The sequence below is a fragment of the Eublepharis macularius genome, chromosome 12 (genome assembly GCF_028583425.1).
Source record: "Eublepharis macularius isolate TG4126 chromosome 12, MPM_Emac_v1.0, whole genome shotgun sequence".
In the NCBI taxonomy this organism is placed as follows: domain Eukaryota; kingdom Metazoa; phylum Chordata; class Lepidosauria; order Squamata; family Eublepharidae; genus Eublepharis; species Eublepharis macularius.
This window is the reverse complement of record NC_072801.1, coordinates 80529142-80542954: the sequence shown is the minus strand read 5'-3', so window position 1 is coordinate 80542954 and position 13813 is coordinate 80529142. Positions and strand designations below refer to the sequence as shown.

The 13813-nt window shown below is 62.7% G+C and overlaps 3 protein-coding genes across 5 annotated transcripts; all 3 read right to left on the bottom strand.

The window, feature by feature from the left end:
- Window positions 1-1865, bottom strand: LOC129340025 (proline-rich proteoglycan 2-like). The gene is made up of 2 exons (XM_054994569.1): window positions 1641-1865; window positions 1-810 (listed from the first exon to the last, which is right to left on the bottom strand). The coding sequence occupies exons 1-2, from the start codon at window positions 1863-1865 to the stop codon at window positions 1-3; spliced, it is 1035 nt and encodes a 344-aa protein (XP_054850544.1).
- Window positions 1866-5758: 3893 nt separating this feature from the next.
- On the bottom strand, window positions 5759-7617 carry C12H17orf49 (chromosome 12 C17orf49 homolog). Of its 3 annotated transcripts, none has more exons than XM_054993391.1 (6): window positions 7119-7615; window positions 6929-7023; window positions 6735-6836; window positions 6496-6659; window positions 6282-6386; window positions 5759-6157 (listed from the first exon to the last, which is right to left on the bottom strand). In XM_054993391.1, the coding sequence occupies exons 1-6, from the start codon at window positions 7137-7139 to the stop codon at window positions 6153-6155; spliced, it is 492 nt and encodes a 163-aa protein (XP_054849366.1). In that variant the 5' UTR covers window positions 7140-7615; the 3' UTR covers window positions 5759-6152. The 3 variants fall into 3 exon arrangements, with proteins under 3 accessions (XP_054849366.1, XP_054849365.1, XP_054849368.1); XM_054993390.1 differs by having other exon boundaries at window positions 5759-6161; window positions 7119-7614; XM_054993393.1 differs by lacking the exon at window positions 6735-6836 and having other exon boundaries at window positions 5759-6161; window positions 7119-7617.
- A 3489-nt stretch (window positions 7618-11106) lies between these two features.
- RNASEK (ribonuclease K) lies at window positions 11107-12482 on the bottom strand. The gene is made up of 3 exons (XM_054993488.1): window positions 12364-12482; window positions 12142-12221; window positions 11107-12010 (listed from the first exon to the last, which is right to left on the bottom strand). The coding sequence occupies exons 1-3, from the start codon at window positions 12439-12441 to the stop codon at window positions 11869-11871; spliced, it is 300 nt and encodes a 99-aa protein (XP_054849463.1). The 5' UTR covers window positions 12442-12482; the 3' UTR covers window positions 11107-11868.
- Window positions 12483-13813: the final 1331 nt, after the last annotated feature.

The following is a 13813-nucleotide window of genomic DNA, read 5'->3' as shown; positions in this document are numbered from 1 at the left end:
TCAAGCGGCACAACAGCGGAGACCAAAGAGGCGGGGAGGCCCCTGCGCGTCCGGCGCTTGCAGGCCGCAGGGAACGCGCGCCAGAGAGCAGGGCCGAAGTCGCTGCCGGCCGCTCTGCAGCCCACGCCCCACCCGTGGGCGCCCCCTCGCCCTGCGGCTGCAGCGCTTCTGCCGGCCGCCGCCGCGCTCGAGCTCAACCTCTGGCGCCCCAGGAGCCGGTGGCGGCCCCTCCTCCGCCTCCCGTGCCAACGCTCCTGCGCTTGCGCAGCTTTCGGCCCCTCCCAGCCGTTCCCCGCGAAGCCGCCAGGGGGCGCCATAACGCCGCCTCCGTCCGACGGGCCTGCGACGGCGCGTCCTTTCGGGGGCGGGGGGTGGAGGATTCGACGCTCCTCGGGGGACTAACGGAGAGCGGGAGGGAGGCGGCGGCGGCCACGTGGCTGCAGAGGGGCCGCCGCCCGGCGCTCTCTGCGGGGCCCGCGGGCCGGGTGGGCGCCGCTTCCTGCCTCGTGGGGGACGCGACGGCGAGCAAAGCCAAGCCCGGGCTGCGGGGCCCATGCGGGTCTGGCGCTTCGAGGAGGAGCGCGACCCCCGCACTAGGCCCCCGGGAGCAGACCCGGGCGGCAGGATCCGCGTTGCCCCCCCCCTTCTCTTGGATCCGCCCCGGGGCCCCAGCGGGCACCGGTCCCTGGCCCCGCCCTGCTCGTCTTCCGCGGTTCCGGGCTGCCGGACGGCCCTGGTCTCGCTGGCAGCGACGGCGAGGTGCAGCTCAGCCTCCCCAGCCGGGCCCCGCTTCCGAGGCGGCGGCCCCCTCTAAAGGCAGCCCGGAAGGCCAAGGGCGCGCTGGCTGGGGCGCTCCGAGCCCCACCCGTCGAGCAGGAGCCGCGGAGGAGGCAGGGCTGTGCCTGACCCCCCCCCCCCAACACACACACACACACACACTGTGCCGTTCTGCCCCCCCCCCCCGTGAGCCTCGGCCCCTCGGGGAGGGGGGGCAGGTTGCAGGACTGCTTTTCTGCGGTGCGTGGTCTGTGCAAGGCAGGCTGGGGCAAGTCTCCCGCCGGCCAGAACTGAGGCAAAGATGGCTGCCCCACTTGATTCCCCCCCCCCCGTTGCACAGAGGAAAGGCTGATACACACATTTTTTTAAAAAAAATGCATTTTGCAGCTTTGGAGAAGCCCGGCAAGGCAATAAAGTCCTGGCCCGGGAATTCTCCCGACTGCGCTTCTGCCCTGGAGGCCGCGCAGAGGGCATGGGGCAGAAGCCCCCCCCCCCAAGCTGCGAGGCGTCGACTTCCAGCTCCCAACGGAGGCAGTTTCGTAGCCCTCAACCCCCCCCCCCGCCAGCACATTCAGGGCAGTGCCGGACACTGGTTAGTGCCGGGGGGGCAGGCTCAAAGCTTCACTTTGCCACGGAGCGCCTTGGGGGGCCTCGGCCAGCTCCAGCTCAGCCGAAGCTGCCTGGCGGGGCTGCCGGGAGGCTAGGAAAGGGGGGAGAGCCGGGCCTCCTCTCCGGCTTGTCCCTGCGTCCCCTCCCCACACCCGGCCAGCCAAGAGGGAGCCCGGGCAAAGCGTTGCCGTCCTGCCCCCTCCAACAACGGCAGCGGGGAGACTTTGCGCCGCTTTCATCCCCCCCCCCCATACACAGATCCGCCCTCGGGCTCCTCCGCGGCCCTGCCGCACCCGGCGCTGCGCTGGCTCTGAACGGCCCTCTGCACCAGCCCAGAGGCACTGCCGACAGGGGCCTTGGCGACTGAGGTCCCCCTGCCCAGCCCGGGGGCAGCAGCCCGACCGCGAGGCCAAGCCCAGGCGGCTGCCCTCTGACCTCTGCGGCCTGCGCCGGGCCGGAGGGCCGCTGCCCGCCCGCATTTGGCGCTGGGGGGGGGGCAGCGCAGCCGTGCAGGCCGGCCGGGTAAACGTGTCCGCGCGTCGGCCTCGGCAGATTCGCGGCGGAGCCCGGGTGCAGCCGGAGCGCGAGCACGCGCGCCCCTCTCCGCCGCGGCGCCGGCCTTGTGTGTGCAAAAGCGCCGCGCAGCCCTCGGCGGTGGGGCGGGGTGGGGTGGGCGGTGGGGCAGAGCCCGGGGGGCGAGGGGGGGAGCGCGCTCGGAGCCCGCAGGCAGGGCCCAAGTGGCCGTTGGAAACGCTGGTCGGCCGCCAAGGCAGCCTCGCAAGTTGGCACGGCGACAAAGTCAGCTGGGGACGTTAAAGCTGGCGGGAGAGGAGCCGCGCCAAAGCGAATTTTTTCCCGGGGAGCGGCTGCCCCCACCCGCCCCAAACTTCACACACGGCCAGGGGGGCGCCGGGGCTGCCCCCTGCATTTTTTGCAGATTTTTCCCGCCACCCCAAAGGGGCTTATTCGAGTGTAGAAAGTTGCGTAAGGGGAAACGGGAGCAGGCTTTTCTCGGTTCACCCTGTTTTTTTCCTCTCGGTCTCTCCTTGCCTTCCACAACCGCACGGGAAGGGCTGGCAGCTCTGGGGGGCGGAAGGGGGGCCCTCCTGGTTTCTGCCATTCCCCCCTCTGATCCTGGATCCCCTGGCAAAGGAGGGGCAACACGCCTGGGGGGGGGAGCTGGAGGAGGCCCCCCCCGTTTCTGAGGCTGGAACAGAAGGGGGGCAGAGCCGCCTCCATTTTTGAGGACGCACCCCAAGTGGACTGAGAAGGGCCCTCTGCCAGAACCAGAGGGCAGCCGGGTGCTGCCAAACCACTTGCCCCTGGTGGGTGTGAGCTATTTTTAAGGGCTAAAGTCAGACTTCTGGAAACCTCGCCCCCCCCCCCCCACGCTCCTGGATGGGGCCACTGGGGCAGCAGAACAGGTAAGCTGGAGGTGCAGAGGGCTGGGATCGGGGCCAGGGCCGGTGTGGAAGCGGGGGTGCCGCCGGGGGTGTTGGTTGGTGGGTGCCCAGCAGTGCTCCAGGTAGTGCAAGCAGAGCAGCCACCAGCGGCCTCCTGGGCCCACAAGGCTGCTGATCTGGGGCAAAGAGTGGGTGGCACACAACTGGAAAGCCCCAAAGCAGCTCTGCGGACCTAAAGGCCAAACTGGTCCACGTCTGGTGGCGGAGAAGGGGGTGGAAATGGATCCTCCTAAAAAGAGAAGAATCACACCCTGTGAGAACAGAAATAAAGCTCAAATGAAGCCGAGGCTCCTGTCCGGTGGGAGGGCAGGCTGCAGCCCCCAAAGAGCCCCCAACCAACCCCACAATTTGCTCGAATGAGCCCCAGAAGCCAATCGCCTTGGCCCCCACCCAGGAACCCCTCCTTGGAAAAGAAATGCGTCATTTTCACAATACACCACAACCGCCCTCGAAGGCTACAAGCCCTTCCCCCGGGAGGAAGACCAGATTCAGCCCTGGAAACCACCCCAGGTCTCTCCTAGGAAAGTAAAAGGGGTTGAGCAGGGGGAGTCAGGCACCCCCAGACCCCCTGAAATGATCACCAGAGCACCAAATGAAATGGCAGCTCCTGAAGAAGCGGGGGGGGGGGACTTGGGCAGAAAGGAGCACTGCCTTCTCCGTGTATGTGTGTGACTCAACTGCAAAAGTAAAAATTTAATCCCCCCACCCAAAACCCTGAAAATATTTTTTTGTCAAAAGGATCCAGCCAACTATAATCCCCCATGCGTGCTACAAACCACAAAAGCGCCTTAAATTTTGTTGGTGCTGTTAGTTCCAATTCATAGCCTAGGAATTTTTTAAAAACCTTCCCCCCCCCCCACACACACACAAAAAAGCCTTCAGCCGCCTACCGCTCTCCCGTCAGCCATTTGCAACAATTTGATGCACCATGAGCCCCCCCCTACACGCACTTTGAACTCTATGTATATTTCACTCCCCCCCCCAACCCCAGAAAACTGGTGGTGGGGGGGGAATGTTTTATATGGAAGAATCTGTTGGATAAGAGCAAAGGCGATGAGAAATTTTGCATAGGGCTCCATTTCATGCAAAGGGCCTCTCCTCTAACTGGTACGTCCCCTCCAGCCACCCCTACCTTGCACGCTGCTGGCTTCATAGCACAGCCTGTGGACAAATCTTGCGATTTAGTGACTTTGGAAAAGTGGCTCTTTTAGGGACTTGTGACCCCTCCCAAAAACCTAATTCAAAAGCAGAAACGGTGCCTCACCCCACACAATTTAAGAGCAGATTTATGGAAATAAGTGCCGGTTTCTGTGTAACAGCAGTTGTAAATGTGCCCAGACCCTTTCATACAGAGCCAGTTTGGTGTAGTGGTTAAGGACGGAAGGACTCTAATCTGGAGAGCCAGGTTTGATTCCTCAGTCCTCCACTTGAAGCCAGCTGGGGGACCGTGGGTCACTCACAGCTCTCTCGGAGCTCTCTCAGCTCCACCCACCTCACAGGGTGATTATTGTTGTGGGGATAACAACATACTGTGTAAACCACTCTGAGCGGGCGTTGTCTTGAAGGGCGGTATATAAATCAAATGTTAGGATGATGCTGTATGGCGGTACTGCCAAAGGTCTAAATGCACATTTACTGAGATGAACCACTTTGCTCCTGGAAAGGTGATAATGCAAACACAGCGGTGATTTTTACATGGGCCTTAGACCCCCAACCACCCTCCCACCCACACCATCACCACCTCTTCGGAGGGTCCACCTCCGCTGCCCCTTCATCCTCCCAGGAAAACTTTCTCCCTGCTTGGGCATTCTCTTTGGCCTCTTCTCACACCTTCTTGCCCACCACCTTCCAAGGGGAGGCTCTGTGGGCCCCATGAACTTCTGGGTCAGGACCTTCACACCCAAACTGGCTTGTATAGCTGGGTGTCTCTGCCTGGCTTCCATCTTGGGGTCAATGCTGAGCTGTACCGGTGCGCTCTGGCATCGCAGGCCTCCCAGGTATGCGCAGACACGCGCACCTTTCGCCAGCACATGATCCTTCCCCCGCCTTGTGCAGTTACAAGGCCCCCGGCTCTTCGGTTCTGACACCCACTTGACCCTTCCTCCGCCGTGAGTACCCAATACACCTTTCCCAGTGGAATGGAAGGAAGGAGCGGGGTTGGGGGAGGAAGAGGGCTCTGCTGCCCCCCCCCCCAGCCTTTCCCTCCAGGACCCAAGGCAGCAAGAGAAAGAAACGTGGCGGGAGCGCACCTCCTGCCCTTTGGACCCGTCCAGGGCCTGGAGCCACCATGCTCCTGTGACCAACCCATGCCCACTGGCACCCACCCCACCCCGCCCCTGGATCCCGGCATACCGAGAACAGAACCTGCCGAGAGGACTGATGGCACCGGAACCAGGCCTTCATGATGGAGCAGCACAAACTGGCACCCGCCCTAGCAGCACAACATGGTTTGTTGGGCAATCAAGAATCCACAAACCATTTTGTGGTGTTAACGTGAGCAGCCAGGATTTCTACAGGAACCAGCAGGTGGGAATCCTGCCGCACCTTCTGTTCTTCCCTATGGATGTCCGGAAAGCAGCCCCCTCCCCCTTTTGCCTAAGAGCCCCCAGATGTCTCCTCAGGCCTGCCCACCCTCAAGCGCCTCCAGCAGAGGAAGGCAGCGCTAGCACCCCTCTAGCAGCACATCAATATTGGCCCTGCCCTGCCCCGCTGCCGCCAGTCTTCTTTGTGCTGCTCCAGGGGGGCTTGGCCTGAACGCCCAGAGGCCAGGCACGGACCACCCAGACCGGCAGCTCCGAGGTGGGGGTGGGGGGGTCTTCTACCAGGCCATCCAGCCCTTGCAGCCCCTCTCTCCGCAGCAACCCCCAGCACCAAAGACCACCATGGGGAGCTCAGAGAGACGGCGGACCCAGGCTCAGCACAACTTTTATTGCAATAATAGGAGGAAATACAGATACAGGGGCTGGGGCATGAAGAGGGGACCCGGCTTGCCCAAGGAGGGGGGCGCTGGGGCATCCCCTTGGTGTCTGGCGGGGGGGGGGGCGCCCAAGGGAGGCACCAGGGTGCTGCGCAGATCCAAGGGCCATCCCGCCTGCTGGGGGGGGGCAGCCCCTCCACTCCGGCTGGGCAGAGGAGGGTGAAGGAGAGCGAGGGAGCCGGGAGGGCCTGGCAGAAGCACTCCGGAGAAGGCGCCCCCGGCCCCGCCCGCGCCCCCGTCCACGGGGTGGGGGGGGGCAGCCCTCGCTCAGCGGGAGAGGAGCGGCAGGTCCGGGCCGGGGGTCATGAGGAAGCCGGGCTCCAGGGTCAGGCTGTCTGGAAGAGAGAGAGAGAGAGAGCAGGCCGGGTGACGGGCGGCCCTCGGCCCTGCCCGCAGGAGGCCCCCTCGGGGGGGGGGAGGGAGGGGGGCAAGGAAGGGCCCGCCGCGCCCCTTACCCTGGTCGAAGTTGAGCTTCTTGGCGGGGGGCGCCCCGCCCAGGCCCTCCATGTCCACCAGGTCGCTGTGGGCGTCGGCGTCGTTGAGGGCGCTCAGGGTCACGTCTGGCGGCGGCGGCGGCGGAGGGCGAGAGCGAGAGAAAGAGAAGGGGGGGCGTCAGCGCGCGGGAGGGCCCCCCCCGCGGCTCCCCCCGCCCCGGCCGCGCGGACTCACCGGCGGCCTTCTGCTTCTTCGGCGGGGCGGCCGCGGCGTCGGGGGCCGTCGGGGCAGGGGCGGGCGGCGGGCCCTTCCGGGCGCCCTTCTTGGGGGACTCGGCCGGGAGCGGCAGCCCGCTGTCCTCGTAGGCCTTGCGCTTGGCGGCGCCCTTCAGCTGGGCCCTGCGGGGCGGGAGAGTCAGCGGGCGGCGGGCTCGGGGCGACCCCGCCCGCTCGCCCGCCCGGCCCGGCCCTTACACGGTCCGCTCCTTGATGAGGGCGCTGATGCGGTTGAGGTCGTCCCCGAAGCGCTGCACCGACGCCCGCAGCAGCGCGATCTCGGCCTCGGTCCACTTGGCCCTGCGGGGGGACGCGGGTCAGGACGCCGGGCCCGCCCGGCCGCCCGCGCGCAGCCCGCCCCGTCCCCGCTCGCCCGCCCCGTCCCCGCTCACCCCGCGGGCGAAGAGTCGGCCACCGGGTGCAGCTGCATGGTCAGCTCGCCCAGCTTGGTGAAGGCGGCGCCGGCCGCGGAGAAGATCTCGCCCACCTGCGGCGGGGAGGGGGGGGAGAGAGACGGTTAGGGCGGCGGGAGGCCCGGGGGGGGAGGCCCCGCCGCCCCGCCCCCGCCGCCCGCGCCGGTACCTTGGTGGAGGCCGAGGTCATGGCGGGCCCGCAGCCTCCGCCGCGCGCAGCCAGGCCGCCAGTGGCGCGCGCACGAGGCGGGGACGGGCCGCTGCTATGGCGACGGGCGCGGGGGCGGCGTTGGGGCCCGGCTCTTTCCCGCGGGGCTCCTCGGGCGGCGGCGGCGGCGGCGGCGGCGGGGAAGGCGGGCCTGGAAGGAAGGCAAGGCCCCCGCGGCTCAGGCGGCCAGAGAGGGCGGGCGCCGCCCTCCCCCGGCAGATGCGGGGCTGCCGCTGACGTTTGCACGGGATCAAACAGGGGCGGCGGGGGGGGGGCACCGCGAAGGAGCCCCGCTTGAAAAGCAGCCGCCGAAGAAGCGCTTGGCGAGCACAAATGAGAGCGGCGAAGCGCCCTTCCGCCCAGACGAGGGGAGCCAGGCAAGCCCTTCCGCCCCAGCCGGGGCTTTCGTTTCAGAGGCCGCGGCAATGGAGGCCGCCCGTTTACGGCCGGCCCTTCAGAGGGGGCGGAGATGACCTCACACAACTTTCCCAGCCCAACAATCCTGTCACACACCCGCCAGCTGCCTGGCGTCTCTGCCAGCATGCAGCCAACGGGAGGGGACGCATCTTCCACAGACCCAGAGGGGCCAGCCGGGCTAGGCTGTAGTTGCACGACAGCAGGGGCCAGCGGCACCTTTAAGGCTAACCCACTTGACTGTGGCACAAGCTTTCAAGAACCACAGCTCTCTTCGTCAGATGTACGCTACAGTAAAGTTGGTCCGTCTTAAAGCTGCTACTGGACTCTTTACTATCTTCCAGGAAGAGAATTCAGGTTTGAATAACACTACTCTTGTGAAACTCCCAAAGGGTCCCTGTGTCAGTCTGCTGCAACAGCTGTCCTCAGCACCTCACCTTTGGGCACTGTGGCGCGCACACACACCCAACATTTTCTGGCTGCTGCTTGCTTATTCCTGAAAGCAAGGGGCCACGCCTGGCTTTCCTTCCATCAGGTGGTCCACTTGGTTTGCCAGCTCTGTTTCTCAGACCGAGCCCATTTGCCTAGGATGAGCCAGGCTTCTCAGCTGGACTACTGCAACACGCTCTATGCTGGGCTGCCCTTGAAAGAAAAGACCACCTGGAAACAGCAGCTGGTCCAGGATGCAGGCAGCCAAACAAGTACCCATTTTGGAAAAAACTACACTGGCTGCCAGTTGGTTACCAAGTTCAGTTCAAAGAGCTGATCCTGACCTCTAAAGCCAACACCCACCCACCCCAAGGACCAGCTTTTTCCTCCTGCTCCTATGCCCCAGCTGCCACCTGCTGGCTGCTTCCTCTCTCAGAGGGGCCCGCCTGGCAGGGACCAGAACCCAGGCCTTTTCCAGCAGGGCTCCCCCCCCGCCCCCGCCGAATGGGCTCCTGAAGCCACGAGGGGCGCCCCCTGCTGGAGATTTTCAGGCACTGCCACAAGGCCTGTTCTTTTGCCAGGAGGGGTGGATTTGGGGTTTAACTTGCCATGTTTTAATTACTACTTTAAACACCAACTAGAACTCTGGGGCAGACAAGCATTTGAGAAAGCTTTGACTTTGCAAATCTAGCTGGTCTTTAAGGTGCTGGGGGACCTGAAGCTCTTTTCTACTACAAACACAGCTACTCACGTGGAACGCAATTATTACTGTGAGCCATCCAGAGGTAAAACAGGGCAAAAATATGTGCGTGCATGCGCGCGCATGTGCATGCATGCACACCATCGAGTTGTTTCCAACCTATGGCTACCCTATGAAGACCTCCAAAACATCCCATCATTACACAACTTGCTCTGACCTTGCAAACTGAAAGATGGGGCTTCCTTTACTGAGTCAAGCCATCTCATTTTGGGTCTTCCTCCTTTTCTAGCATTGTCTTTTCCAGCGAGTCTTGTCTTCTCATGATGTGGCCAGATGATGATAGCTTCTGTCTCGTCATTTCGGCTTCAAGGGAGAATTTGGGCTTGGATATAAATAAAATCTCCTGCACTTTAGAAGACCTTAAGGCGGCTTCACCTTTAGGACCATCGGGTGCGCCCATTCCGAAACAGCTGCCACCACCACAAGACAACACTTCGCAGGCGCTCTGCCACCATTTGGTGATTGGTCCCAGCAGCCATTCCCCATTTCCAAAACACCCCACAGGCGTCAGGGTTGGGACACGCCTCTGTGCCATAAGCACCAGTTACCTTAGTGGCCAGCACGGCGGTGGGACATCCGGGTGCCAGTCTGCCCTCTGGTATCTCTGGATCAGCCATTCATGACTCTCTCCCTAACTTGTGCAGACAAAATGAGGAACAAGAAACATTCCCCCACCCCACCCCCCAAGCCCTCTTCAGCAGATGCAGGATCACACCCTCAGTTATGTTCTCAAGCCACACTTCCCGTAACAAATGGGGTTTCCTTAGTCCATAAAGAGGAAATGCAAAACTGACGCCAACTGCACGCGGCAGCAGGTTGTGGCTGTTTTCCCGCTGCGTCTATATGCCCCATTTGAAAGGGAGAGATGGCTCTGTATTTTGTGACCTGTGTAGTTAATTCCTGCCAGGGGGAGGGCAATGACTGATTAAGCCATTTTGATGCGACTTAGATTTACTGTACATGGGGAGCCTACTGTTTTACTTGGCAGATATTTAATGCATTATGATTAGCTAACACGTAGGGAAATTAAACCCTCCACAAACTAGGCAGGACTCGTGGCCCGCCTTACGGATCTAAGTAGACTACTAGTTGCTTGCAATAGCATGCTAAGCCTCTTCAGTACAGATCAATCGAACCAGTGAGCTGACTTTGCGATCCGCAACATTTCCCCTGGTGAACAGCCTCTAAGGTTGGCCTGCAGGGCTGTTTGGCAGTGGCCAAAAAGGGAACCCGCCCCCCTTCCTGACCACTGGTGGCTGACCTGTGGCAACGGCGCACGTTTGAGATTTAGGACTGCAAATTCAGTCTTTTGGAGGAAAAGACAGCGTCCCTCCAAGATGAAACATTGTGGTTATCCAAAAGCATTCCCAAAGAAATCAGACCTCGAGATCTCTGCTGCGTATAATTCGGCTCCAAATGTGCAACGCTCTCCTTTAATGGCCAGCGATGTCTGCCTAATAGCCTTGCTGCTGCTGCTAACGGTGCAGAACGGAGGGCAGGCTACCTTTTGCTGCTAGGCACTGAAGCAAGAACTGTGCTTTAGCAGCAGCGACAGCAGTCGTTTGCTGGGGCCCTCCACTCTGCCTTTCTTTGCTCTTATTAAGTTTGCCTCTATGTGTCCGAGATGACAAGCGCTTACAAGAAGCTGAGCAGGCAAACCCGCCCGCCCCCCCCCCCCATCAGCCCTGTCAGCTGCACGAGGCAATGAGCCACTGACTCAGCTGCAGGGAGTGACGCCGGCTCGTGCACTGGGACGAAGGCAATTCTCCACGTTTCAGCTTGTTTTGAGCCCAAGTTGGGGAGGGGGATCAGCCCGTCATTATATCCACAATAAAAGCACAAAGATCATCTGAGAAGATGCACCTCTGCATCAGGAGAGTCGCTCTTTGGAGCAAGATGGCCACAGAAAGCTCCTAGCTGGAGCCAAAACATGATCCCCACAGGCCCAGAATTAACAGGAGACTGGTTCCCTTTCAAGCTGTCACTGACTAGCTTGCTAGGCTTGACCTGGGAAGGACGGGCTCAGTCTCCTGGCAACATCTGCCCCCCGCCCCCCTCCAAACCTCAACCTGAATTATTGGGCTGTACAGGCCACACACACATCCCAGCCGCTAGTCACTTTGAAACTGGAAAGCACTTTTAAGAACTGCGCCAACACCACCACAGAATCACAGAGTTGGAAGGGGCCACACCGACCACCTAGTCCAACTCCCTGCCCAGCGCAGGATCAGCCTAAAGCATCTCTGATCACTGTGGAAGGCCCTGGCTGGGAATCTTTCTCCTCCTCTGCCCCCTGCCCAGGAAGAGGAAACCTGGCCTGAGGAACAGAAAAAGCAGAGCGAGGCAGAGGGTCCAACGCCATTTATTGCACACGTGACTGAAGAAGAGATGGGAGAACGGCCAGCCCCACGTGCCCGCCAGCTCCACTGCACGGCATGCAGGCCCTCTCCCTCCCCCGGCCTCTCTCTAGGGGTGGCCCGGACAGCCAGCAGAAACACCACCACAGGCAGGCATCACAAGATGTGGGGTTGGGGTGCCTTTCAAGGACCAAAAACCTCCAGGACAGCAGCTGGGAATGGGGTCCCAGGGGAACAGACGCCAGGGGGGTCACAAGAACCGCTGCCCGACTAACCTGCAGGCTCACGTGCCCCCCCCCCCACTTCAAGGAGGAAAGTCCGAACAAGGGACAGGCAGCACAGAGGTCAAGTCCAGCCAAAGCCATGCAACAGGGACCGGAACCAGAATGTGCCGGACACTCCAAGGAGCAGCCCCCCCTCCCTTCCTGGTTCTCAGAACTGGGGAGGGAAGTCCGGGCGCCCAGCTGTTTACATAACACTGAAGTCCAGGTTGTGCCAGCCAGAACCAGACGCAGGCCTGGCCTCGTGTGGGCTGCTCTGGAGTAGGGAAGAGGTGAGGGGGAGGGGGGCAGAGAAAGCAGGCCTGGCTGAGCTCGTGGGAAGAGGCTGGTAGGCAGCAGCTGCTGGGGGGGGGAGGGAAGGAAGCCCCTGCTCCCCCCTGCCCCCAACCAAGAGCCCCTTCCAGCCCCTCCTTCCTCCCCCCCCCGGGCAGAAAGAGGCTCCATGGGGGGCGCCGGGGGGGGGCGAGGGCTCAGCGGACCATGTACTCCTTCCGCTTGTTGAGGCGCACTTGGCAGAAGGAGAAGCCGCCCAGGGCCACGTAGAGGCCGGCCGCGATGAAGCAGTTGTAGCTGACTTGGTTGTAGAGCTGGTAGATCTTCTCCGGCCCTTTGCTGCGGGGAGAGAAGGGGAGGGCAGAGGTCAGGGCCGGCCGCCTCGCCCCCGCAGCAGAGCCGGCCGGCCGGCCAGCCAGCCAGCCGCCGAGCAGCCCCGCGCCCGCGCTCCCGCGCCCCCGGCAACGCACCCCTGGAAGTCCTCCTCCGTGGCCGGGATGTCCTCGATGAGCACGGCCGAGTGGACGTTGAAGAAGATGCCCAGCAGCACCTGCCCGGGAGGGGGGACAGCGGGTGAGCAGGAGGAGGAGGAGGAGGAAGAGGAGGAGGGACCCCCGAAAGCCCCCCGGAGGAGGACCCCCTCCCCGCCCGGCCCTCCCCTCCCTGCCGCCGCCGCCGCCGCCGCCGCCCACCAGCATGATGACGCCCCAGGCGCTGAGCACCATCCCGCAAGCCGCCGTCTTGGGCCCGCAGCACAGCAGCGACGCCATCGCTCCGACGCCCCGACGACGACGACGACGTCGGACGCTGCACCAGCCGCGCCCCGCCCCGTAGGCGGGGCCCGAGCGCGAGCGGCCATTGGTGGAGCCCGGAGGGTGGGCGGGGCAGCGCCGCCAAGCAGCCCCACCCCCCGCGCCGCCTGCGGAACTCCCGCCACTCGGCCGTCGGGCCTGGGCGCTGCGCACGCCTGCCTTGCCCTGCGGTGCCGCTGCCGGGGTCGAGACCTGGCAGGGGCCGCTGCAGGGAGCGGGGTGTGTGTGACCCCCCCCCCCCCATGCCTCGTTCAGACCCCGGGTTTTCCCGACCTCGTCCAGGCAACCGGTCGAGCCTCTCAGCAAGCGCCGCTCGGCTAAGCAAAGCGCGTAGGGGGCGGGGCGGGGCCCGGGCCAGCGGGGGCTCCGCGCGCCAGACTCGTTTCCTTGCCTCCAGCCTAGGAGCTGGTGGGCAGCCTGGGAAGGGCGTGCAAACTGGGCGTGACATGCAGCTTAGGGTTGGCAGGTCCAGGTTGGGAAATTCCTGGAGATTTGGGGGTGGAGCCTGGGGAGGGCGGAGTTTGAGGGAGGGAGGGGCCTCAGCGGGGCGCAAGGTCCTAGAGTTCGCCCTTCTCAGCAGCCGGTTTCTCCAGGGGAAGGGATCTCTGTCGCCGGGAGACATTCAGTTGTGATTCCAGCTACGACCCGGAGGCTAACCACCCTAACGCAGCTCCAGCTAGCTCCCAGCAACAACCAAGCGGTGCCATTCTGTAGCAAGTGGAGCGCGCCACAATAATCTTTACAACAACCATCTAGTCTCAGTGTTAGAGTGGCAGAGATCCGGGTGGCCAGATCAGCTCAGTCAAGGTTGGAGACCCGTCTTTTGGGCTACACAACTCGGGCAGAATGCCCCCCCTTTTTTTTTTGCACAAACTTCATAGAATCATAGAGTTGGAAGGGGCCATACAGACCATCTAGTCCAACCCCCTGCCCAGTGCCGGATCAGCCTAAAGCATCTCTGACAAGTATTCCTCCAGCCTCTTCTTGAAAACTGCCAGTGAGGGGGAGCTCACCACCTCCCTAGGCAGCTGATTCCACCTTTGAACTACTCTGACTAGAAAAAGTTTTTCCTAATATCCAGCCGGTACCTTTGTGCATGTAATTTAAGCCCATCGCTTAGGGTCCTACCCTCTGCTGCCAACTGGAACAGCTCCCTGCCCTCCTCCAAATGACAGCCTTTCAAATATTTAAAGAGAGCAATCAGGTCCCCCCTCAACCTCCTCTTCTCCAAACTAAACATTCCCAAGGCCCTCAGCCTTTCCTCGTAGGGCTCAGTCTCCAGACCCCTGATCATTCTTGTCGCTCTCCTTGGCACCCTCTCGATTTTGTC

What these genes read in the sequence shown, in the direction of transcription:
- LOC129340025 (XM_054994569.1), bottom strand. Translation starts at nt 1,865, where the DNA reads ATGCGGGCGGGCAGCGGCCCTCCGGCCCGGCGCAGGCCGCAGAGGTCA. An exon ending in GAGCCCGAGGGCGGATCTGT is followed by an intron (nt 811 to 1,640) that starts GTATGGGGGGGG and finishes GGCTGCCTTTAG; the next exon opens with AGGGGGCCGCCGCCTCGGAA.
- C12H17orf49 (XM_054993390.1), bottom strand. Translation starts at nt 7,139, where the DNA reads ATGACCTCGGCCTCCACCAAG. An exon ending in TGACCTCGGCCTCCACCAAG is followed by an intron (nt 7,024 to 7,118) that starts GTACCGGCGCGG and finishes TCCCCGCCGCAG; the next exon opens with GTGGGCGAGATCTTCTCCGC. An exon ending in CTCATCAAGGAGCGGACCGT is followed by an intron (nt 6,660 to 6,734) that starts GTAAGGGCCGGG and finishes CCCGCCCCGCAG; the next exon opens with GGCCCAGCTGAAGGGCGCCG.
- RNASEK (XM_054993488.1), bottom strand. Translation starts at nt 12,441, where the DNA reads ATGGCGTCGCTGCTGTGCTGCGGGCCCAAGACGGCGGCTTGCGGGATG. An exon ending in CCTGGGGCGTCATCATGCTG is followed by an intron (nt 12,222 to 12,363) that starts GTGGGCGGCGGC and finishes CCTCCCGGGCAG; the next exon opens with GTGCTGCTGGGCATCTTCTT. An exon ending in ACGGAGGAGGACTTCCAGGG is followed by an intron (nt 12,011 to 12,141) that starts GTGCGTTGCCGG and finishes CTCTCCCCGCAG; the next exon opens with CAAAGGGCCGGAGAAGATCT.